The sequence below is a fragment of the Perkinsus marinus genome (assembly GCF_000006405.1).
Source record: "Perkinsus marinus ATCC 50983 genomic scaffold scf_1104296970664, whole genome shotgun sequence".
Classification (NCBI taxonomy): Eukaryota; Perkinsozoa; order Perkinsida; family Perkinsidae; genus Perkinsus; species Perkinsus marinus.
In genome coordinates this window covers 156,957-180,392 of record NW_003202385.1, presented here as the reverse complement: position 1 = coordinate 180,392, position 23,436 = coordinate 156,957, and the positions used below count along the sequence as shown (strand labels likewise).

Sequence of the window (23,436 nt, the reverse complement as noted above, 5' to 3'; positions counted from 1 at the left end):
CTGGAATATATGTTTGCTCTCCTCAGTTGAGTTTAGGAGTTTCCTCACTAACTATACAGGTTTAGTGACGGATTGGCGTGGAAGTGTACAGAAACCAACAAGAATTTCTCGAAATGTCTTCAGAATTTTCATATTGTCATTAGTAGTTGACCATGTGCATATTCTCCCATTCTGTGGTATTCAGAGTTGATTTGGCATGTCTGAGCCCCAGCAAGATGGGGGTACCAGGGGTGCGGCAGTAGAGGAGGGCTCTTTGGGGTATGGGGAGAGAGAGGCGAGCGGTGGGGCTACCTCTATGCAAGTGAATGAGAGTGAGGGAGGCTCGGCTGGGTCTTACTCTTTGGGGAACGATTATCAGAAAAGCACAGGAGGTGGGTCATGGGGTAATGATGATTGGTCGAAATGGAAGGGTAGCTCTGAGGGTAATAGTAGCAGTAAAGGGAGTGCTGGTGGCTGGAATGGTGGTAGAGATTCTTGGTGGGGTCAGAGCCGTGGGGGAGGGTGGGGCGAGCAGTCGTCTGGTCGGAGTAATAGAGGCTATGGGAGGAACAACGATTGGGGTAGTGGTGGAGGAGGAGGAGGAGGTTATCGGTGGTCAAACTATAAGAGACCTCGCGATTATGATTACAATCATCAGAACAAGCGTAGGAAGGGAAAAGGAGGGTGGGGGAGTGGGAAGGGATGGGGAGAGCGACAGCCTGACTATGATGAGAATAAACCATTGCCGCACTACTTTCCGGACAGGAACATGCTCAAAACTGATATCATAAAGCACCTTTACGAATTCCCTCGCGCTGAGAACCCTGATAGAGACTTCATGCGGAACCTACCACACTCCGCTGAACCATGTGAGAAATGCAAGATGGAGAAGAAACAGTGCATCTGTGACACAGCGAATACACTGGGGGCGACTTCCCATCCTCGGAATGCAGGGTAGTAGCCTACGGACGAACTTTTCGAGGCGAATGGTCATATTAGAATACCCGATACGGTGAAGGAGGCTAAGAGGAAGCTTAACGAGACCAAGTGCCAGCTGGACGGTCTCGACTTGGAGTCGTGGAAACCTCATACGAGGAGCACACTCGTAGTACTTGGGAGGGCAAGGGGTGAGATTCTTCGATGACGTTGTCGGCGCGCGACGGTTTTTATTGAATTTATCGATAGCGCAGAATCATCCTCGAATCTTGCGAAGAGGTTCAGTTGGTCCACTAGTAGGGGAAAATTCGAGCAGCTCTGGAGAGCGGCCCTCGAGGGCTTTGGATTTCGCTTCCCCTGGTTCCACTATACCTCCTTTGGACCCTCTGGCATGTCGACGAGGGTGCCAGCTGATTCTATTGTGCTTAGGTTACGTCGTTTGTGGTACGGGAAGTGAGAAATTATTCCCAGGCGGAGCTGTGTACGAACGCCTGGTGTAAGATGATGGAGATGCTGGAGGCCATGCCTCTCGTGCCCAAAGAGGTCTGTAAGAGTGAAGAGGAGGGAGGCGATGGTGGAGTAGATGGCAATATAAGTAGGGGGTAGTGCATGACGGTGAGCCCTTCTTACTGATCTATATAGGGACCATGCATCTTTGTGAGTGCCCTGGAGGATTCATATCTGCTACCAATCACCACCTAAGAACTAAGCATCCGAGGATGAAGAACTGGCAGTGGATGGCTATAACGTTGAATCCGTATTATACAGGGGCGGCGGCCTCTCTAGGGGGGACGGCTTCGTGTAGGTACTTTGAAGGGAACAGTCTGACAGCAATGATTGACGATGACGCCTTTTATCGAGAGACTTATCTCAAGTGGAGCACTGGGGTCGATGATAGCGGCAACATTATGGTAAGGACTGGTACGCAGCCCGGCTCTACTACTCTCTTTGTAGGCGTATAGGAATGTTCGAGATTTGGTTGAGAGGGCACAGAGGAAACAGCAAGTGTGCGATATAGTCACGGCAGATGGCTCTGTGGATTCACAGTGGGGAGGCTGGACGGGAGATGTCGACTATTCACCGCTGTGCTCCGGGCAGGTTCGATGCAAACAACCAGGAACGGATCACGACTCGACTGCATTTCTCGGAGTTGGTGGCAGCACTCGGCCTTTTACGTACTGGAGGATCGCTGGTCAGTAAAGCCCCCTATAGAGAGAAGGTCTGCTTTGAATCGTCGTTGTAGGTGTTGAAAATGTTCACACTGTTTGAGCCCTCCTCTAAGGCTATCATCTGGCTGGTCCGAGCTATGTTTGATCGATGTATAGTGTGCAAACCGGAGATGAGTAAACCTGGGAATTCGGAGGTAGCAAGCTATTGCTGTTTATTGAAATTGAGAGAGCCCTTTCCTGTTTAGGTTTATGTAGTCGGCCTTGGTTTTGGTTTTATCCGTTCGGCAGTGCTGAACCGTCTGATGGCGCTGATGGAGGATGACGCCTTGTGGGCTGGCATTGAGGCGGGTGATGACGAGCTGATCGAGAGGGCTATTGTGCCGGGTGAGAAGGACGCCTTCTAGATAGCTATCGCATCCTGGAATTTGATAGAGCCCGCCTTAGTAGCAGGGACTTATCTAGTCTTGGGAGATGACGATCCCAAAAGTTTGATAAGAATGAGGAGTATGTTCCTAATGTGATGACATTCACGTGGGAGACTGTGTTCCTAGTCATGTTGAAAAGTAGTTCCTCCGGAGAGCGTTATAGGTCCCTGGATTTTTCCTGCTTAGTAGTAGTAGTAGTAGTAGTAGTAGTAGTAGTAGTAGTAGTAGTAGTAGTAGTAGGAGTCGGATGATGATGGTTGTTGTTGATTTTGGTAGATGCTTGGATGTCCGAGGATTTCACGGAGGCTTTTGCGAAGTGCTCAGCTTACTTCTCGACTCAGCAGACAGACTACATTGAGCGCAATCTACGTCTTTTCAAAGAATTCCCCTTCGAGGAAAAGCAGCTGATCAATGCCAGGAAAAGGAGGTGATTCGTGATGGGGGGATGGCTGGTGGGAAGGTCTCTCTTGCTCAGTTATCCGACAGCTTTTATTGAGAGGTTGGACTTACGTCGTCTTAAGGAGGAGGATAAGATTGTCCCTGATCCGGCGATTCCTTTAAATCAAGGGGGCAATATCAACAGTACCAGGTGAGAGTGGGGGGGAGGGAGGGAGGGAAGGAAGAAGTTGAGATTGGTGCGGTAGGTCCTTGCCGACAGCTGGTAGAGCTAACAAGAGCGGCACTCAGTCTTCTAGGGCCGAGTTTAGGAGGCTCTATGAGCAGACTCAGGGTCGGAGAGCAGACCTAGCTAAGGAGAAGCCACATGCTGGGTTCGTCCCGACTGAAGGCGGTTCGACGGTGATGAAGGGGGCTCGAGCAGAGGAGGATGGTAGGAAGAAGGAATAGTGCTTGGGTGAGGAAACTGTTATGTCAGAGGAGAAGGTGCCGGCTATTGGCAGCAACTTGAGCAAGGCACTGTTGGAGAAAGCGGGGTTGACAGGAGAGTGAGTGGGAGGATGAGAATTCGACTAGAGTTGGAGGAATATATGTTCGCTTTCTTGAGATTAGAGTGTACAGAAACCAAAAAGAATTTCAGGATTTACTCATTGTCATCACCACATGTATTTGACTACATGTGCATAACCCTTCACGTTGTTCAGGGGTCTCAAGCATGGCAACCCGATAGTTGAAGTGGAGAACCGGCGGCCCACGGATCGCCGAGGTCTTGGGCACGGCTCTGTAGGGGAGTCTTCTGGCGGGCCGATGGTGATGCATGCCAAGCCGGCAATGAAAGTGAGAGGGCGTTATCGAGTGTGGAGGGGTGGCATGTGGCTGGTGCAGATGAGGAGGGAGCTGGAGAATACTCTGCTGGGGAAAATCAGTAGCGGTGACTATTTGAAAGAGTCATGGTACGTAGAGGGTGGTGGTATGTGAGAGGGCAAGGCTTGGTCTGTCAGGTTCACTGAGTGTGGGGTGCCGTTGGAGCCCTATGAAGTGAAGTTATCCAAGTTCGCTGACTCGGATGCTCTTGATAAAGTCGTCTATTATCGCACTGAAGCGGCATGGGAGCAGCAGAGTGGCAGAGTGGAAGTGCCGAAACCAGCAGAAGACGAGAGTGCGCTCGAGGAGATAAGGAAAGTGGCGGGCTTTGTGGAGGTCTCTCTTGGGGAGTAAGCTGTCAAGCGAAGTGGCTATAGTGGATGTGTTCATCATCAGGAGGGTTCTTGAGATTAACCCAGCGAGTCCTACAGAGTCAGTGATCGAGTGCGAGCGTATCATCCGTTGCGAGCTGGGTACATCGAGTTCGAGCAAGCTCCCAGACAGACACAAGGATGTGGTTGCATTGCTGCCACCAGAGGCGACGTCGGAACCTCTTGATTCTATCTTTGTGAGGATCTCTCGAGGTGGGGTCAGCGGGGTCTCAGCTCTTATTGAATACTGATTCGCTACTCTGCAGACAGTGCATGCCCTTATCCTATCGAGTTGACAGAGTACGAGTTGAGACACCGTCGGGAGTGGCTTGGTCCTATCATGGCGGCACTCAACTGCCATCCTCATCGAGCGCTCATTATAGGTCTACCACAAAGTACACTACTGACTCGGTGAGATGATAGCGAGGGTGAGGAGGGTTGATATGCTGATTTCGCTGCAGGTGGTCTGCCGGTATTCTCCAAATATTGGCTTTGGCGTTCTACCACACTCAGCTGGTGACACCTACGAACCCTGTCACCGGAGGGGCGTGGATTATATGCACACATCGGGGCTATGAGGAGGTGGGTGATTGGTATGGTTAATGAATTTTACTCTTTCTCTATCAGAACATTCGTGATTCCGTACCCTACAGGGCGTGCAGACAGTTCTTGCAATGCCTCTATGATGCAAGTACTATGACCGAAGCTCGTGGAGGTTTTATACCAAACGTCCTACCTCCCCCTTACTTTACTGAGGAATCCTTCGCTCGTTACATTTGTGATTTCAACACAGAAGTTCTCACAACTGAATATGAGGGGGTGTGGCGTGCTATGGAGAGGCCTGCATTGGAGAGGAGTGAGGTCCAGCAAGAGAAAGAAGAGAAGGAAGAAGAGAAGAAGGATGCCACCGTCTAAATCTACGTATCATATGTTTTCTACTGTTTCCGTTTGGTACTTAATCTCTTCGGTTCGTTAGTAAGTCTGTTAAGCAACCAGGGAAGCAGGAATGTCACGGCAACACGACATGCTCGAACTTGAGCATTTTTGGGCGCGCGCTTTTGTCGGCGCAGCTTCGGATCGCATTCTACGATCGTGTGCTGCGGGTTGAGTTTGATGGTATGTATTGTTCTTCCTGAAGCCATTACCGTTCATCAATTTGGAATTGTAATGATTCTACGGTCAGCTCTCTTCGTGTGGACCTGTCTAGCAATTGGAAACGCGGAAGAAGTAAGCGAGGGGCATATCCTGAGGTTCAGCGCGAAAGATGCAAAAGAGGTCCGAGATTAGCCATCAGAGTTGATGTTGTCAGGACATTGAAGATGATGCGAACATCCACGAGCTATTAGCTCATCGTGCTCGATCCCCCGGTTGGGAAGATGAGGTAACCTTTTACTACAATTCATAGCAGCAATCATCGCATTTCTCTACTTTCGTCTGGAAAGTCTTGGAACTGTACTCGAATATCTGGAAAGTATTCTCTTTGCCTTTCCTGGACGGTCCTTACAATGGGCGTTTGAGAGGGCATTAGGTTTTTGCTTTGATTGGAACAATGTGTTCGTAATGTCTGTAGGCTGCTGTCACCACAACTGAGTCCCCTTTAGTGAGAGCGTATAGCTCCTCGAGCTTCTGTTGAGCAATCATAGCCCTCTCTATATCCATTTACTACTACCTTCTTCTTTACAGGTCCGCGAGCTGGTGACAGAGTATCCAGATATTGGCTCAGAATCTGAACTCATCGAGATGCTATCCAAAGTGAACAATGCTCCCATGAACAGTGAATGCTCTACTGCTGTTGTTGTCAATGCAGGTGGACTCTCGGGCTGAGATGACTCTGTTCCATAAGAATCGTCGGAGGAAGAATGATAGTCCAGCGAGAGCTTGCGAGTCTCGTGGCAGCGACCCCGACGGAGATGACGCTGATTGCCATAGAAGGAGGTAGGTTTGTGGTCATCCTCTCTCTGGTCCCATGCATGCGGCAGATATCAATTGATCAAAGGGATGCTGAAACCCATGAAGGAGCTCCATCAGGACAACACTCAGCTCCAGAGTCAAGCTAATGTAAGGCGCTGTGTGACAGTCTGCGTCATCGGTCATGACTGCAACTTGTCGTTTTTTAGAGTCTCAAGCAGAGATGGAAGCTCGCTAACGCTGAGCTGGAGGAAGCGATGGGTCTCACGTGTGAGTTTGGAATGCTCGTGAGTCGATGATGAGCTGACTGGCCGCTCTCTTCAGATGGCCCTGGGTTTAGCAAGGATAATCCCAGCAAGAACTCAGGATTGATCAGCGAGTTTGGCCTTCTTGCTGGCTCCCTTCTCTCGTTGAAAGATGCTGCGGTGAGTGACCTTTGTGGGTGATAAGCTCCTCCTCATTCGTCCGGTAGATGGCCGCTGCTGACGAGGCTTGGGCGGAACTTGACAAGGTCCATTATGGCATTGCTGTTGATATTGATACTATGAAGGAGGAAGCTGACAAACGGCTCGATATGGTGGGAATGGGAGAGCCAACTGTGCGATAGAAATGCCCTCCTTCTCAGTTAGTGAAAGGGATCCAGTTCCAAAGCAGCATGCAAGCTGAAGCACAGATGCAGAATATGATCAGTCTGAATAAGCTCGGCAACCAGTACATGCAGCAAGCGGTTGGTTCTATCAACAAGGGCCAAGTAAGGTTCGACTCTTCTCCTCTGTTATGTGTAGAAGATGTCTCTAGATTCCCGTCGAGAGAGGAGTGAGACAGACTGAGGTGGCTAGGGATAGCATGGAGAAGTCCACAGAGGGGTTCTTGGGAGATGCAGAGAACCTTCTGGATGACTTGTCAGGTAGGCTCAACAGGTGCTCTCGAGTATGCATGAAAATGTGGGTGATTTGTAGATCAAGTTGAAGAAGTGCCAGAGGTTGCACTCGAGGCTCATGAGAAGGCACAAAGCAAAGCTGAAGAGGAAATCGATAAAGTCAGAAATTCACTGGAAATTGCTGCTGACCATACTCTCAATGAGTTCACGTGAGTTTTGCATGACTCAAGCGAGAATCAGATGTGAACTTAATACTGTTCGGTCCCGTCAGGAAACGAACTGATGGAGAAACTGATAAACTGATGGAATCAGGAGAGAAGCAGATTGATAATGCATCGACCGAGGCGAATGTGAGCGAGGGACTCGTCTTTGCAGCAGTATCGATGGGTCATGAGTGCGGCTATAGGAGCGCGAAGAGGCTCGTCGGAAGGAGGGTGAGATGAAGGTACAGCAACAGACTGAGGATGTCGACTCCTTGGAAGTAAGGGACACTCTACATGCTTGGCGATATTGAACTTCGCTTCGTCGTAGGAGGAGATGCGAAAGAAGTACGACAGGGCTGAAAGCAAGGCTGATGAGCGTGTGGAGCGGTATAGAAGTAGGATGGCTGGGTTCAGATTATGGGTGATTTTCACTCATGACTCTCCCAGATGAGACTGAAGCTCCGGTATCGCATGATAGTGACATGTCTGGTGATCTCAAGGAGGCAATGAAGAAGGTTCAAGGTGAGTGAGATGATGATAAGTGAGATTACTACGTTGCTTTGCAGCTCTGTTGGGGAAGTTCGAGGACGGGATGCAGACAGGCTCCTCTGATTTGGAACAACAGAGAAAGGAGCGCTTGATTCCACTGAAGAGGGCAGTTTCTGAGCTACGGGGTAGGGTGACTGAGGATCTCCTGTTTGCTGTACTCAGTCTCGGTTGTTAGAATCATCGGGGTCTCATCTTGGTGATATATTTATGACTATGGACAGTTCAGTGGCGAACGCCGACCGCGCTATGGACAGTTCAGCCCGTATGGAGATGCGCAGTGTCATGAGTAGGGTACTTGTCTGAGAAGCTCTTTGTGATGTGTCTTTGGTGTCAGGTAAGGTTATTGGCATGCAGAGGCAGCTGGGCATGCAACAGAGCAAGATGGGCGGCTTGGTTATGCAGTTGCAAGATGCCCTCCGGTCTGGAGAGACTGGGCTCGTGGCGAATTTGAAGATGCAAATCAATGCCCTTGGGTGAGTTTGCTTGGAAAGCAGCTATCCGAGGGTTCTCTTCTAGGGCGCAAATCACGCACAGTAGTGCTGCCTTGCAAGAGAGCATGAACGGACTGGCGATCAAGATGCAACAAGAGGGATCAGCATTGAAGTCTCAGACGTATGCAACTGAGAGGGAAGTCGGGGTAGGCATGTTGCTCTGATGAAGTGTAGGGTGATTGGTGTTATCTGTCAGGGTAAGGTGACTCAAAGTGTAAGGGAGACTGAGAACAGAATGAAGGGCGCCATTCGGGATCTCGAACATACGGAAGATAAAGCACAGATGACAATGGCTGCGAACAGGAGAGTAAGGGAAGGTCAGTGAAAGGTTGCTTCAGAGAGACTCTCAGGCTCATCTCAATGCCGTCAAACATGCATTGCTCTCTGCCAAGGGTGTTGACGCTGCTGTGGCTGGGATAGAAAGAGGTGATGAGCAGGGCGAACCAGAGGGTGGTCGATTGTCTCACTTCAGAGGAGCATAGTATTAAGTCCGAATACATGTCACAGGAGCGAGATTCTAGGTCGACACTTGCTCACCTCGGTCGCTCTATCTCCAAACAGGAGGCCGCGTTCGTAAGAGAGTGTAGTGTCACTGTCACCAGATGATGGACTCCTTCAGGCGAGCGCGCTGTCTAGAGTGATGTCGACCTCTCATTCTAATGGGAGGCGGGCAGTGGAGGAGGAGAGTAATGCGGCTAGTAGAGGCTTTAGGCAAGTGGCTGGTGAGGCTTCACGAGACATTCAAGTGAGAAGGGATATGGGCTCCTCAGTGGTAGTAGAACTTGCTGCTTTCAGAATGTCGAGTCGGAGAATTTCCGTAGCGAAAGAGAGCTGAGTTCCAAGATGAGCTCGAGCGCTCGGAAAGGGCAAGAACTTCAAGTTGATCTTGCAGATGTGGGGGAACTGTTTGCCACTGTCGCCGTATTGGAGCCGTTTAGATTGGAAAGGATATGGAGCATGTGATGGCGGAGAAGGCGCAGGACTTGGCTGAGGAATCGAATCAGTTCACGTGAGTCGGTTGTGTTTTTTTCTGGTTGCAGTTGGAGCTGCCTCAGACGAACTCTGGATGAGCAAGCTCTCAGCAGCGAACATGAGGTCGATTCCTTGCGAGGGCACTTCTCTAAGATTCAAGGAGGTCTTGAGAAGGATATCCGGGCAGAGGTATCGAATATGTCGCGGACTAGTGGAGCGACGGGAATCTCTTTTTGTCATTGCAGTTGAAATCTGGGCTTGATTTGACCAGCGGCCGCACGAAGGAGGTGTTGGCTAAGGCGCAGAGTGAGCTCGATCACGGCCAGAAGCAGTACCTGGCAGACAAGACACGATCAAGTGTAGGAATTCGCTGGCCACTCTTGTTATGCGGTCATCATCACACTAGCTTTGCCATGTTAGTACCTCTTTAGGTGATGACCAAGAAGCTGGAATCGGACGCTACACGATTCGATAAGCACACCAAGGGGTGAGTCTATTTGAGCGAGTAGCTTTGGCGCCTCGTGGAAATTCTGGTCGCGACGTACACTTATGCATCAGGTTTGAAGATGAGCTAGATGCCATCCTGCAAGGAATCGAGTTTACGAGGACAGAGTTCAACGATGAGTCGGCCAAGTTGAATACGAGATTTGCGTAAGTTATGGTCAGTATGTCGATGGTGGATAGTGTCTGGTTGTGGTGTTCAGGGAAGTATCTGGCGGAGAGGCTAGCCGTTTGTCCAAGAAAACCGAAGTACTCGAGAGAAAGCTCGCGGACATCCCACAGGTGTTCGACAAGGCAGCACAGCAGATTGAGAAGGAGGCCCTTGACTCGACGAGGGACATCGATCTTAGAATTACCAAGCTTAATGAGAGGGCTAATACGGCGGAGACAGAGGAGGAGAAAGATGAGGCTGAGGAGGGTATCAGAGTGATGGAACAACTCAAGATGCTCTCCAAGAAGGACCGTGCTGATGATACGAAGACCAAGAGCTCCTTGTTGAAGTATGATGGCGTGAACAACGAGAGAACTCAGGAAGTGCAGGAGAGCATGAGAAGGGTTACGGGTAACCTTGAGACCATTGGGGACGCTGTTGGTGCTAAGAATAACGATCTGGGTGATGAAGTGAAGGAGTTTGGTGAGAGGGACACGGGTCTTCTCTCCGGAGCAGGAGGAGCAGTGGTCCAGGCTGGCTCGTTAGTTGCTAAGGAGTTGCAGGAGGGGAGGGCTGGCAACAAGTTCGATATTGAGACGGCTCATATGGGCAATGAACGAAAGCTGGAGAAGACTGAGGCTGAGAGGGATCACTCGGCGACATTGGCAAAGCATGAAGAAGCGATATTCAAAGGCTTGGAACATTCTGCTAAGAACAATATATCTGGGGTGTTCAAGGAGGCCCAAGAAACTAAGCTTAGGATGACCAAGACTCTCTCCAATGTGATGGGAGAACTTGGGAAGATTCAAATGGATTTCGATGGTGCTGAGGCTGGCGATAGCAGTGATATCGCCATTCGCCTCGCTCATACAAGGCAAGCGGTGAAGAGCATTCTGCAGTTGTGGGATGAATATTCTCAAGTGATGAGCAGGCATCTGAAGCGGTTCCAGAAAGACGACACTGAGTTCATCGAACAACTTACTATGAGGTTACATCAAGCCATGTTGAAGACGGAGGATGTCCTCACCAAGTCAGTTGATGAGGTCAATAAGCTTCATAGAAAACTCGATATGGGATATGTTCAGAGCAAGGAGTTCGAGAGCAACATGTTGGCTACTGTGAAACGGATGAGGGTTGAAGAGGCTAAGGTCTCGAATCGTACAGAGGCTCTGGTTGAGAGAATACGGGACAAGTTGGCTGATATGGAACAGAAACAGAATGCACTCGATGACGAGGCTTTAAGGAGTGCCAGAGCTACTGTCGCTGATATGGAGAAGGATGTTGTAGAGAAGGCCGATCAAGTGCTGGTCAGTGTAGGCCTTCCTGGGAACATTTAGGCTGCCCAAAGGCAAATAGTTAGTGCATGATCATGTCATGTTCTCGATAGGAGGTATTTGATGTTAACGGGCTCAATGTTGTGTTGCTAGTTCATAGTGTGGGAAGGCTGATCAATAACATTGACGTTAGTGGTAGAATAGTCACAAGAGTAGAGGAGCAGTTGCTCGATGACAAGCCAGGAAAATATTCGAAATGCCGAGTTGTGTATCTGATCAGAATTCTGAAAGTGACGGATGAGAGTACGGAGTACGGATGAGTATTCCTCCTTCTCACACACAGCCACACAAACGGGGACAGGCACAGATGCCAACACAATGACGTCATAGCGATTGTTCGACTTGTTATGACGTTCTTTTATTGGTATGATTTTTCCTGAAACTGCCTCCTACTTTGTTATACCATTTTAACACCCAATGATTCTGGAACTCGCTGGGTCTGACCCAGTGGACCACACCATATTCTATGGTCCACTGGGTCTAACTTGGAACCTGTCCCAATAGCCTCCTCGACATGAGCGCGTCGTTTGTGTGGAGTGGAGAGTCTTTGCTCGGATGGTTATAGAAAGGAGACAACGCTGAGACAGTGACACACAATAGATTTTGCCCGAGAGCTACCTCTAGCATTCACCTTCCCTTCAGTACAATAGTTTTCGCCACAACCGAACAGATGCGTTCTGCTATTTCTTTTTCTGCTGTAGTGGCTGTTGCCGCCGCTGGTCAATGCACACAGGCTGACCACGACTTGTGGATGTCCTACGGTCAGGACTTCGGGAATTTCATTGGCTACTGTGGAGTTGTGTCTTTCGGTTCTGCTTCGGGCAGTACGAAGTGCTTGGTTGATGGTACGGATGGAGCACTTTCGGAAAGTTGCGCACAATGCTATGGAACCTCCGTGGCCTGCGGTGGTCAGCATTGCATGATGCAATGCCTGGCAGGACCTGGCTCTGCTAAATGCCTTGCATGTGTTGATAAAACTTCATGCAATCCACAGCTCTATCAGTGTACTGGATACGGAGCAAGCGAGATGCCTCCACCGCCTACGAGCCCGGCACCTCTACCTAAGACGACTCAGGCTCCCACTACCACTACTACCACCACTACCACGACTACCGAGGCTCCCACTACTACTACTACTACTACTACTACCACTACTACAACCACGACTACTGACAAGGCTCCCACTACATCTGCCGCTTCTACTTCAGAGAGTACCACTACTGAGGCTGCTGTTACAACTACTGCTGCGACCACTGCCTAACGCTGCCCCTACCACCACTGGAGCCGCTTCTACTACCACTGCCACTTTGCCTACTAGCACTGAGGCTGCTTCTACCACCACTGAGGCTGCTTCTACCACCACTGAGGCTGCCTCTACCACCACTGAGCTGCTTCTACCACCACTGAGGCTGCCTCTACCACCACTGAGGCTGCTTCTACCACCACTGAGGCTGCCTCTACCACCACTGAGGCTGCTTCTACCACCACTGAGGCGGCTTCTACCACCACTGAGGCTGCCTCTACCACCACTGAGGCTGCTTCTACCACCACTGAGGCGGCTTCTACCACCACTGAGGCTGCCTCTACCACCACTGAGGCTGCTTCTACCACCACTGAGGCGGCTTCTACCACCACTGAGGCTGCTTCTACCACCACTGAGGCGGCTTCTACCACCACTGAGGCTGCTTCTACCACCACTGAGGCTCTTTCGACCACGCAAAGCCCTAGCTCAACTTCCGAGTCTGTTACCAGTTCTACTTCAACCTCGAGTGTCAGCACCACTGCTAGTCAATCCACTTCCCAGAATTCTACCAAGACATCGACAACCTCGACTACTTCAACTGCTACTACTTCCACCAAGACAACTACTACCACCACTTCCAGTACTACAACCAGCAGCCGCATGACTATAGACCCTGCTGGAGAAACTACTCATCCCGCTGCTACCACCACAGCTGCGCCCACAAGCGATGCTTACGGTTTGGGCAGTGTGGCTTCGATTTTGGTTGGATCTATTGTTGCCGTTCTCTTCGCGTAATCCAATCGACAGGATTCGACAGGTGTTATCACCGAGGAGTTTACGTTACTGCCTGTCATAAATGGGCGATAAGTTGTTCTGCTATTTGTTCCTTATGTGTGTAGTTTTCGGAGGTCTTTCGAGCATTTCGAGTCTTGAGTCATATAAGTTGTCAATCATCGTGAGTATGGATGTCGAAGCAGCACATGGATGTACAGAAGCAACGTATCGCATTGATCGCACTGAGGAAGAACAGACCACACCGTTTGCTGAGCAGAATCTGCTCAGTTATGAAACCTACAGAGCATCACGTCTTAGGTTGGATGAAAAACAGCGACTTGATCGGCTCAGCTCCGTGTCGGACCCGCACACAAACAGGGCTAGGCGGATCCCATCAAGTATGTCTCCCGAATACACCGTTGCTAGTGAGCGTGTGTCTTTTCGACAGGCTGACCTGCCAAATGCTGGAATTACTGGATCAACCGAGCGAGAGGGTCCAGAAGGATTCTCGTCGGAGACTCGTCCAGAACGGAAAAGTTGTCGATCAAGTGAGTACTCAAGGATTACGGGAAATCGGGTATCCTTGGCTGAACCGGTGATTGCTGAAGATGAGAGAGTGAAGATAACGGTGAGGAGATCGTTCAGGGTTCCCTTAAGACTTGATTAATCTCAGAACATTGGGTGAAGGTGTATATGGCATTGTACAGTTAATGGCAAGTCCATCAATTTCCTTCACATAGCATGTACGAGTATTGTCTTACGAGTATTCGAAAGTGTCAGCGTTGAAGAGGAAGAAGATCCGCCCTCGCCCCAAGGAGCATGTTAGAATCTAATAGTCGTACGGCACCTCCCCCACTGTTGTGTTTACTACGCAAGTGACAAAAGAATAGAAAATTGTCTAATTCAATGAGTACCAAAATTGATTATGTTCGATACTGTGGCGCTGACCATGACGAGAAGGCCAAAGATGAGGATACATGCGTCACTCTTCGTGGTGTCTCCTATGAGCTTCATGTGGCATATAGGAGGGGCGATGAAGACCAGTGGAAGGCCACACATAGAGCCGATCAAGGATATGAAGTGATCCAAGTCTCGACCTGCTATTAAGGCTATGCCTGCTAGGAAGAAGAGATAGCTCAGCCTGAAGATATTCTTCGCCATCTTCCGCCGGAAAGAGACGTGGCGCTGTTTTGGGAAGAGCCCTGAATAGTATTCCACAAGGCGAACGGCGGGGAGTAATTGGAAGGGCATAGTGATGAAAACGGCGATTGTATACCTAATGGAGGGGAGGATGGGAAGAGCAGAGAGACACTGGCTACTCACATAGCCTTCACAGCGATGGTGAGAAGGCTACCTTCTGGCAAGTTGGATAATACGATAGTCTGCGTGTCAGGACCGAACCCGATATAACCTGCAAGGGGGTGGGGAAAGAGGCGCGGTGATAACGACTGACCTGCGATGCCTATAAAGAGGAAGGATGCTGTTGTGATGGTGAATGCCTGAGTGAAGACTTTATCGAACTTGTGAGGCTCTCTCATGGAGTCGTAGGTCGGAAGGATCAAACCAATACCCTCGAAAACGTATCTATCAAAAATTTAGAGATGCCTGGTGGTGGACAGGAGCCTACAGCGCAGTCCCCATGAAGACCAGAAAACCGCCATCCCAGAAGTTGATACGGGGATAGGTCCGAGGCCTCGTTGGAGATAGGGACGCTCCATGGCCGCCTGTTACGATGAAGCCGATGAGGCCACAGAGGCTGCATACAATAAGGATCTGAGCAGAACTGTGTGTAATACACACTGTGTATGATGATAACGAGGATAGGGCATCCTACGTTAGCGAGAAGGTTGGTGAAGGAGAGATTCGACACCTGACGGAACCAGCATAGCGGAGCGATGACTACCGCTTGGATGAAGACCTGTTGAGATGACTCTATCGGAAATCGATAGGTGGGAAAGTTCACTTTAGTAGAGAAGGATAGAGAGGCTATCCATGGGCTAATGTCTGAGGCCATGTTGGCTACGAAAACGAAATAGCCGGTGCAGATGCCCGATTGTAGTGCCAATAGAGAAAGATCGATGAAGCATCTGAGGGTAGTGGTGGAGTCAATGGAGGTTGGAAACAGTAAGGTTACTTCCCCGAAGTGGACCCTGTTGCCTTTTGCATGATCTCTCCATAGCTGCCTTGTCGAACGACTCGACGGCACGCCACTAATCTCAAGGAGCAAGTAGCCGCCATAAAGGCCAGTATAGGTAGAACGAGAGTAGAGAAGAGCCATCCTCCGTTCACCCATGCTCTAGGGAGATAGAGGATGCCCGACCCTAGGTTGGCCTTAAGGATGGCAACGCCCACTGAAGTGCTGCTCGTACGGTGTCGGGATGTTACGAAGCTACCGACCTGCTCAGCAGCTTGCTTTCCTATGAGAGGCTCCTCTACACTATCTGAGTTTCAAGGATGATTTGCATCAGGAGTAGGCTATTCTGGGACCTTGTAGAGACTCCTCAGCCTCGTCGTCAGGCCTCCAACTATCCTCCATCCGGGTCTCGACATACCCGGCGTAGTTCCTGAAAACATCCACTTCGTTGTACTAGGCGTCACACTGCCCATCTACCTGAACATTATGAGGTCTGCATCTTCGACTGTTCGACGGACCGTTGTCGACATGAGGACCTCGGGAAGACTTGTGGGAGATTGATACCAACAATAGCCATAAAGTGGCAAATTTGCAGCTTTGCTACGTCAACAGCGCGCGCCCCAGAAAGCACTTCCGGAAAAAAAAACGGTCAACTACTTGCAAATATGTTTTTGATAGTGACGAGATGTCATGATGAGAGTGATCCTCATATTTAACTCGCTTGCTCTGTGTGAGCTTAGGACTATTGGGGACCACCCCAGAGGTTACTGTCTCTGAGATTAAGCGAACGCCCGGTAGTGTGGTGATGCACTTGAGCTCTCTGTAACTACCAGGTACCGGCTGGACGATACCTGCGTGGATAGGCTCTAGGTCCTTACCCCCGGCTTCCATGCCCCAGAGATACTCGGAGGGTCTTTCGGTGGCGGAGGTAGGATCGTATAACAGTCGTGTCAGGATATGCGTAGATTGTACAGTGCAGTAGTGCCTTCTGGAGTATATGGTGATTGTTGGGCCCTCGATGAGAGGCGCGCGGAGACCCTCTAATGAGGTTTTGCCCTTGCGTTGGGCGTGAACATGTTCAGCCTATGCTCTATTGCGTAATGATTCTCTCGTACAGTGCCCTTGGGTGAGTAGGTGAAACTAGTTCCACAGAGAAGAAGTAGTTATTGAACATCGTGTTCGCCCTATCGTAATACGGCTGTTCATCCCGTTCTGAAAGGTTCCTCACACATCGGTAGACGTGGGAATAGAGCTCCTCGCTGAGCGACACGGGGAGGGCTTTGCCGGGTCGCTCATAGATCTATATCCAGGGAAGCCATTCTGGATACGGGGTATGGGTTCACTTACTAGAAAGGGTTTTAAACGATGCCTCGCTCGCCAAGGTCATGGCAGTGTTGATGAAATGGATAAACTGGGGCCCGGATTGTATCAACATCACTGCATCAGATCAATACGTAGGCTAATGTATCAACATCACATGGGCTCTGTGGGAAGATGATGTGGAGAAGGGAGAATCGCCACTCGAGTGGTGGAAGGGACAGCTTCAAGAGACACAAAATGCGGTATCCCGACGAGGGCATTCCTTTGAGCCTCAAAGTTTGAGGTACGCCCGGAGCGAAGCTTGAGGTACGCCCGGAGCGAAGCTTGAGATGTCGTAATGTTGGGAGTGGAGTTTTCGGTAAAGCTCATAAATGAGCCCATAAGGGGCCTCGAGAGCATCCCTTAGCGAGCCTAAGCCCGGCCCGATAGTCGCATCCTCCATCTCTTTCATCACCTGTTATCGTTGTTGTCGAGTTCAGTCGAGATAGATGTCTTCAGTGAGTTGAGCCTCGGTAACCACGGACAAACGAATCGTGGGGATGTCTGTTGGAGCAGGCTTAGGTCATATTGTGCTGTTAGGGAGCATAGGCTATCTATTACAGGTGCGACCACGGTCCGAGCTATTGGTCATAGGAACCAGCTGAATAGGTCTGTGTTTGAGGGATGAAGTGAGAGACGTGTGGTACAGGGCGAGGAGAGTCTACTCGATCGATCCCCACCTTCAAGGATGCGCGTCCGAATGGCCGATAGCGAAGGAGGACGACATAGCCTCTCTGTCACCGTCCCAATGGCTCAATCTACAGCGGCATCATAGTGTGTATAGTCATCTCGAGGCGGTCCCCAATTTTTCACAGTCGCATCCTCGATGTAACCTATTTTGACAAATGATTATGAACGACTCGAGTTGTCAATTAGGTTGGTGGAATGCGAAGGATAGGGACACAGTCCCAGTGATTGATGCATATCTCTCGGTCGTCGTCGTCCTCTGCTGCGAGCTCCAGACTGGGCAGCAGTAGTACATTGCCGTCGGGGAGAGGCGAAGAGGAACACCTACCACCTTCGGGGAACCGCTCAGTGAGGGATCTAGCAACTGGGCTATATTCACTGGGGCTGGGCTGGGCGTTGTCAGGCAGTATCGATGAAGTTGGCTGCTATACAGTCTAACTTGGAGGAGGCGAGGGGGGGTCGAGAGGACGGAATCCCTTCAAAGGTGGGGGTTGAGGTCATGGTGTTGGTTATGCTGAGATAGATACGGCAACAGAGTGATAAGCTCCAGAGGACGATGAGTGCAGATCAGACTAAGATGAGCTTGCTATCTGAACAGGTGGGGGACCATAGAGTGAGGGAGGAGGCTACTATGATAAGGACAGTGTGGGACAATATGCACATGGTCAACTACATGTGTTGCCGACAATATGAAAATTCTGCGGAAATCCCCGGGGATGATTGCTGATTTCTGTACACTTTCACTCGAATTCGTACGTAAAGTTCTACAGTGAGTAAGGAAACTCCTGAAGCTAGCTGAGGCAAGCGAACATATATTCCAACACTGGGTAATGGGCCCCACGATGGACCTCGACTATGGGGCTCTAAAGGCTTAGAGCCATGCTCTAGTGTAGATAACCAAGTTACGAGAGAGCCTGCACAGCGATAGGGTTGCCACTGAGCTCCTCACTGAGCGGATGCAGAAGGATCTCAAACTGGTATGGCAATAACAATGCCTCTGCTGCTCATCAGCCACCTAGGTTGAGTCGTCAACGGAGCTAGATATGAACGCTCTTCGTCAAGCCCGAACGGAGTCCCATGCTAAGCTTGAGAAGGCTCTCACTAATACAGTGTCGGAGATTACTGAGGTTGCTGGGCCGGTCTGGTAGGGGACGACGATAGTAACTGTTAGGATCATCGGAAGAGACGAGACGCCTCCAAACAACGCAAGAAGGATTATAGTCGGCGGGTAGTCCCCGGCCGATTCCGTAGGGGTCTGCACTCGTCCTTGCAGATAGCTAAAGAAGTGGTTAGATTGACAGCCGAGACAGAGCGACTACGGCAGAGTCGAGCAGCCGAAGGAGAAAGGATAAGGGAGGTTATAGAAGCTGGTAGCTCTCACACACGACTCGTTCATAGTCGACGTGGACTCCCGCTGTAGATCTGTCTAGGGTCGGCGAGGCGGTATTAACAGAAAGACAAGGGCGAGCAGCGTCAGAGGATAGGATGCTCAAGTGAGTGGAGCTCCAGGGCTTTCTTAGTGGCTTGGTAGGAAATTGGAGGAGATCTGCGGACGTATGGAGGCCGACATGGCAGAGGAGCGCCATCAACGTGAGGAGGCTGAGGATAAGCTTATCGTCTTGCTAGAGAACACTTGTACGATGTGCCTCTACCTAGGCGTGGGGGTAGAATCTCATCAGGTAGCCGAGTTGAGGCCTCGCTTGGTCAAAGCGGTACACAACTCGTCAGTGGTGATGATGATAGTTGGTAGTAATGTGTCAGTAAGAGTTGTGTTACTTGACGCTACTAGCTTTGCATATCCATTTTTCCCACGATATTGTTCGACATTCTCATGCACCATCAATCGCTAGAGTCCCTTAGCCCCGAACCTTGTCAGCAGGCTACCTCCTTTCTGGCTGGGATATGGGTACGATCTCTCTGATGGGTCGACACTGCCACCCTCACCTCAGCCTAACAAGTGCAAACTGATCGAGACCGTGACACTGTGCAGACCTAAACCGCTCCCAGGCGAACCAAGCTACGTCGAGCCTTCTCCGGCACCTCTCATCAACACTACCAAAATAGGAGTTCCCAAGATATGCGGCATGTGAGATCGTTATCAGTTCAACGGCGTTTATCTCTCGAAGGTATGCGCATTACGACTGCCCTCGGGGAGCTCCTTGGCCAGAGGGTGCCACGCCATATCCTGACCCCGCCAAGGACTTGCCCAACAGCGCTAATACACACTACTCTGCCGTCGCCTCGTCCAGTGCTGTATCTACTATGGAGGTTATCGACGATCTTTGCAAATCAAAAAGACACGTTCATTTTCTCTATACGTTGTCAACTCCCTTGTGTTGGATACTATAAGGTGGTTTCGGGGTGCTACTCTAATATATGCCTCACTGAGGAGGTCTAATCATCTGGGTGGGGCGGCTATGCCACTCCAATAGGTACCTCTGTTTAATTCAATTCATCTGGGTGGGGCGGCTATGCCACTCCAATAGATACCTCGGTTGAGGTCAATTCATCTGGGTGGGGCGGCTATGCCACTCCAATAGATACCTCTGTTGAGGTCAATTCATGTGGGTGGGGCGGCTATGCCACTCCAATAGGTACCTCTGTTGAGGTCAATTCATCTGAGTGTAGCGGCTATGCCACTCCAATAGATACCTCGGTTGAGGTCAATTCATCTGGGTGGGGCGGCTATGCCACTCCAATAGGTACCTTGTTTAGGTCAATTCATCTGGGTGGGGCGGCTATGCCACTTCACAGGCTGTGAAGGTGACTATAATCTTGGTATCTCCGTGGGCCGGAATGGATAGGGAGCTGCTACTGGTGGTGATCAGGCTATCACCCAACTCCACTGCGGACTTATCAAGGAGGGTGTAGGCTGTTACACGACAGAGCAAGAGGAGTCAGCCCGACCGGTAGCGTCTTCAGTCAACTAGGTGCCCTTCTATTGGTTGTCATAGGGTATAACCGATGAATGCACAACACTGAAAAATCTGCAGCGGGAGTCCGAGAATGTGTTAAGATCACTCGATGTGAGCTGTTCCTTTGAGGGGACGAAAGGCTTCAGGCGATGGTGGAGTAGGATAACTACTAAACGGAGATACTTCGAGAGGGACCCTTTGCTGCACTTTGCCTCAACGGTATTTTGCATCACTACCGTGTTTGTTTTCCGTTAGAATAAGGAATAGTACAAGAACCCCAACGATCGGTGAAATATCGTGGGTTTGTTAGTTCTTCCGTGTATGCATATCCGTGAGGAACATCATATCCATTTCGGAGGAAAAGCGCGGCTTTTCAACCAATTTTGTTCGCAGATATTCAATCTGAATGATAATCTGAGCAACTCAAGACGTGTAATAACGACCAGTATAACCAAATGAGGCGCCTTGAGATTACACGCTACACCTCTAGAACGAAAAATACATTGGTGAGGTCATCGTTAATCTATACGACAGTAATGGTAACAATTAAGGCAAACTTAGTCATATCAGCATCAGAGTATATACTGTAGTGATGCATTTACTATATTCTTTCCAACATGAAAACGCCAAAGCATCCAGCCGCGCACTAGATCTAATCGATAGCCTGACACTCAGTCACTTGCCGATCCAACTTATCATCGAAGGCCGGACCAACCACTCCCAAGCAGAGAGGACATCTGAGGAGAGTTAGGGGGATATGGAACAGTCGAGGGTCATGCTCATACCTGTTTTGATGACCGACTAACCATGTATCAACACAGTTAGTATGGAAGGAATGGCCGCAGCACAGCACTCGGACTTGCTCCCCTTTTTCATAAGCGCAATAACAGATCGAACACTCGCCCGAATTGTACAAATGAATGCTCTTAGCGGAGCGGCAAGGAGACAATGGGTGGTCCGGTGAATAAGTCTCAACCTGAAATGTAGACCGTCAATATTCCACATCTCCCGTGCCCGTCTAACCGTGCTGTATTTGTCCAGGACATCGGCTGGAATACCGCGCTTGAAATCCGACTCCATTAGCCAATAAAAGAGGCTAACGCAGACGACCCTATGAAGTATGATTGACGCTAGGTTCATCATCACGTGCTTCCACAGAGCCTATAAGGACAAGACTAGCCGAATTGACGTGGATAGACCAACTACTACCCTGGCCAACTCTGAAGATCCCGACACGGATCCGGGTGTTAACCATAGGAGTGCTGTTGTGAAGCCCAACCAAATGTAGTAACTCCATAACAACCACCGTTCAATTCGGAAGGGGTGGAAGTATATGTCGATAAGACGCTGAGCCACCAACTGAGGTGTTGGCTCATATCTGAGGTTGACCATAAGCAGGGCCATATCGGTTCATCAGAGCTTACCTCGCCTCGACAAAGAGCCTTCTGGTCTTGAACCAGAAAAACGGCCGCGGGACTGCAGCTACTACACGTACAACCTGAGAGTAGTCGCCACTGGATGCGATGCCATAGAAAGATGGTATTACACAGAGGAGTAGAAGGAGTCTGTCGAAAAACGAGATATTACTCTCCATCAAACCTTCTGTTGGCCAGTAGAACGCGATGAGATAAGCGCAATGGGCGATGAGGACGGCACTGAAAAAAACAAAGCTTGCTGGGACTGAACCTGCGCGGAAATATACCTGCAAATCATGCCAAGCTCCACTCCCCGTCTCATCACTATGCCGCTCTCGTGGGGGAACATGTTGAACATCTCTATTATTGGAGGCTCTTGTCGCTGCGCCTCTCGACGTTGCCGCTCGAGCACGTCAAGACCTCCGCCGTCTGTAGCATCTTCTGCCATTTATAATTAAACTCACACTTATAGAAAATATCTACGCCGGGACGTCCATCCACCAACAATGATCAGCAGAATCAACAACGTACTAGACGCAAAATAAAAACATAGCTTCCCGAATGAACATGACGATGATATGTGACCCACCGAGGACCACTGGAATGATGGAAGATTGAATGATGAGATAGCCCAAAGATAACGCTAGATCGATAGTTCAACACGCAGACCAGAGATCCCACTCTAACGGGTTCATCCCTCTTCCTGATACCACTAACAGGTCCTCTACGGGGCACGTTGCGGTACCGCCAGCATGCATCTTATTCGATCATGCGATGCTGCTACTGCTGACAGCTTGTTCCCTAAGAGTTCTTATCACGTGATCATTGCTGTGACCGGACATCCAACCTGCTATGCTATAGCGACGATGTAGCTCTAAGAGCTACGCTCAGTTCCCTTTGGCCGAATGCCTATCTGATGCCTCCTCAATACGTCAATAGCTACGATGACTCGCCCCATCAGTACAGTGCCCATCAATACATGACTATACAATGCTCGAGCAAATACCGTCGAAAAACAGCGGCCCATTCACGACGGCCCAGTACTAGAATCCTAAACGTATCAACGGCTATACCGCACCGTCCTCCTCAAAAGCTCATGCAAGAGCGACTCCTGATGTGATAGCGACGATCTCCCCCTACTACCCATCGAACCGTGTCGCTGAACCCTACTGTGTTCGAGCATTGTTGATTTCTCTGCGCGGCAGCAAATCGTTGATTCAATCAGCGTCAGACCACATTCATGGTGTTCGAAGACGACTCTATGTTTTCCGTACCAATGCCTGTTCAACCGAGTACTACACTACAGTGTAATGGCACCCACTGCCTCTTGAGGATGTACCCTAGTAGCCAAACTAGCATTGCCACTGCCTATACCATCATGATGGAGGATTATCCCCTACCAACTCGCAATTACCAAGCCGCCTGTGACAGTGCGTGACCACGACAGCGCAGCTTTTTGGCGCACGCCCTGCTGATCGATTCACTTGCCCACAACGGCTATTCTTCCTTGCTGATCATACAAGTTGTAGTACCTCGAACACACATACTGAATTCATGGAATATGCTATATCGGAGGGAGACACTCAGTCTCCCTTCTTCCCTTCGAATAAGGAGACGTTGGGTGGCCCGAAGGAGGTGCTTATGCCCATGTATTCCTCGTAGGGTAATAACGGATACGCTCAGGCGAATAGTTCCGTGGTGTTAGATGATGGGTCCTCGCATACGGACGTGTAGCAGGAGCTGAATGGGAGCCTTCAGAAAATTTAGAGTCGCCACCACT

The 23,436-nt window shown here is 50.1% G+C and overlaps 8 protein-coding genes across 8 annotated transcripts; 6 read left to right on the top strand and 2 right to left on the bottom strand.

The window, feature by feature from the left end:
• Positions 1–205: 205 nt before the first annotated feature.
• Pmar_PMAR017104 (hypothetical protein) lies at positions 206–375 on the top strand (the record flags this gene model as incomplete). Its single annotated transcript, XM_002767482.1, has 1 exon — positions 206–375. A coding segment is annotated over one exon (170 nt), but the record flags the coding sequence as incomplete, so codon positions are not given.
• A 373-nt stretch (positions 376–748) lies between these two features.
• On the top strand, positions 749–2,488 carry Pmar_PMAR017103 (conserved hypothetical protein; the record flags this gene model as incomplete). Its single annotated transcript, XM_002767481.1, has 9 exons — positions 749–933; positions 979–1,084; positions 1,345–1,510; positions 1,558–1,672; positions 1,721–1,826; positions 1,870–1,961; positions 2,014–2,107; positions 2,159–2,278; positions 2,330–2,488. 9 exons carry the CDS (start codon positions 749–751, stop codon positions 2,486–2,488), a joined length of 1,143 nt encoding a protein of 380 aa, XP_002767527.1.
• Positions 2,489–2,604: 116 nt separating this feature from the next.
• Pmar_PMAR017102 (hypothetical protein) lies at positions 2,605–5,067 on the top strand (the record flags this gene model as incomplete). The annotated part of the gene is made up of 12 exons (XM_002767480.1): positions 2,605–2,647; positions 2,786–2,936; positions 2,985–3,098; positions 3,154–3,338; positions 3,384–3,453; positions 3,610–3,742; positions 3,791–3,858; positions 3,907–4,119; positions 4,166–4,353; positions 4,407–4,551; positions 4,602–4,722; positions 4,768–5,067. 12 exons carry the CDS (start codon positions 2,605–2,607, stop codon positions 5,053–5,055), a joined length of 1,719 nt encoding a protein of 572 aa, XP_002767526.1. The 3' UTR covers positions 5,056–5,067.
• Positions 5,068–5,700: 633 nt separating this feature from the next.
• Pmar_PMAR017101 (chromosome assembly protein xcap-c, putative) lies at positions 5,701–11,132 on the top strand (the record flags this gene model as incomplete). The annotated part of the gene is made up of 29 exons (XM_002767479.1): positions 5,701–5,706; positions 5,824–5,892; positions 5,948–6,075; positions 6,120–6,198; positions 6,258–6,318; positions 6,373–6,473; positions 6,521–6,625; positions 6,674–6,799; positions 6,847–6,955; positions 7,008–7,137; positions 7,200–7,278; positions 7,335–7,409; positions 7,460–7,526; positions 7,579–7,653; positions 7,698–7,805; positions 7,856–7,966; positions 8,015–8,153; positions 8,197–8,317; positions 8,368–8,478; positions 8,522–8,597; positions 8,644–8,744; positions 8,791–8,916; positions 8,967–9,065; positions 9,110–9,180; positions 9,227–9,332; positions 9,389–9,502; positions 9,575–9,630; positions 9,702–9,794; positions 9,848–11,132. 29 exons carry the CDS (start codon positions 5,701–5,703, stop codon positions 11,130–11,132), a joined length of 3,927 nt encoding a protein of 1,308 aa, XP_002767525.1.
• Positions 11,133–11,880: 748 nt separating this feature from the next.
• On the top strand, positions 11,881–13,167 carry Pmar_PMAR017100 (Cell wall integrity and stress response component 3 precursor, putative; the record flags this gene model as incomplete). The annotated part of the gene is made up of 2 exons (XM_002767478.1): positions 11,881–12,340; positions 12,518–13,167. 2 exons carry the CDS (start codon positions 11,881–11,883, stop codon positions 13,165–13,167), a joined length of 1,110 nt encoding a protein of 369 aa, XP_002767524.1.
• An 882-nt stretch (positions 13,168–14,049) lies between these two features.
• On the bottom strand, positions 14,050–15,810 carry Pmar_PMAR017099 (amino acid transporter, putative; the record flags this gene model as incomplete). Its single annotated transcript, XM_002767477.1, has 7 exons — positions 14,050–14,422; positions 14,470–14,557; positions 14,600–14,730; positions 14,823–15,233; positions 15,281–15,587; positions 15,634–15,710; positions 15,758–15,810. The coding sequence occupies 7 exons, from the start codon at positions 15,808–15,810 to the stop codon at positions 14,050–14,052; spliced, it is 1,440 nt and encodes a 479-aa protein (XP_002767523.1).
• Positions 15,811–17,738: 1,928 nt separating this feature from the next.
• Positions 17,739–19,076, top strand: Pmar_PMAR017098 (conserved hypothetical protein; the record flags this gene model as incomplete). The annotated part of the gene is made up of 7 exons (XM_002767476.1): positions 17,739–17,810; positions 17,850–17,924; positions 18,220–18,303; positions 18,346–18,470; positions 18,757–18,819; positions 18,858–18,961; positions 19,006–19,076. 7 exons carry the CDS (start codon positions 17,739–17,741, stop codon positions 19,074–19,076), a joined length of 594 nt encoding a protein of 197 aa, XP_002767522.1.
• A 1,817-nt stretch (positions 19,077–20,893) lies between these two features.
• On the bottom strand, positions 20,894–22,104 carry Pmar_PMAR017097 (ring finger protein, putative; the record flags this gene model as incomplete). The annotated part of the gene is made up of 6 exons (XM_002767475.1): positions 20,894–20,978; positions 21,027–21,217; positions 21,265–21,402; positions 21,666–21,739; positions 21,829–21,896; positions 21,944–22,104. The coding sequence occupies 6 exons, from the start codon at positions 22,102–22,104 to the stop codon at positions 20,894–20,896; spliced, it is 717 nt and encodes a 238-aa protein (XP_002767521.1).
• Positions 22,105–23,436: the final 1,332 nt, after the last annotated feature.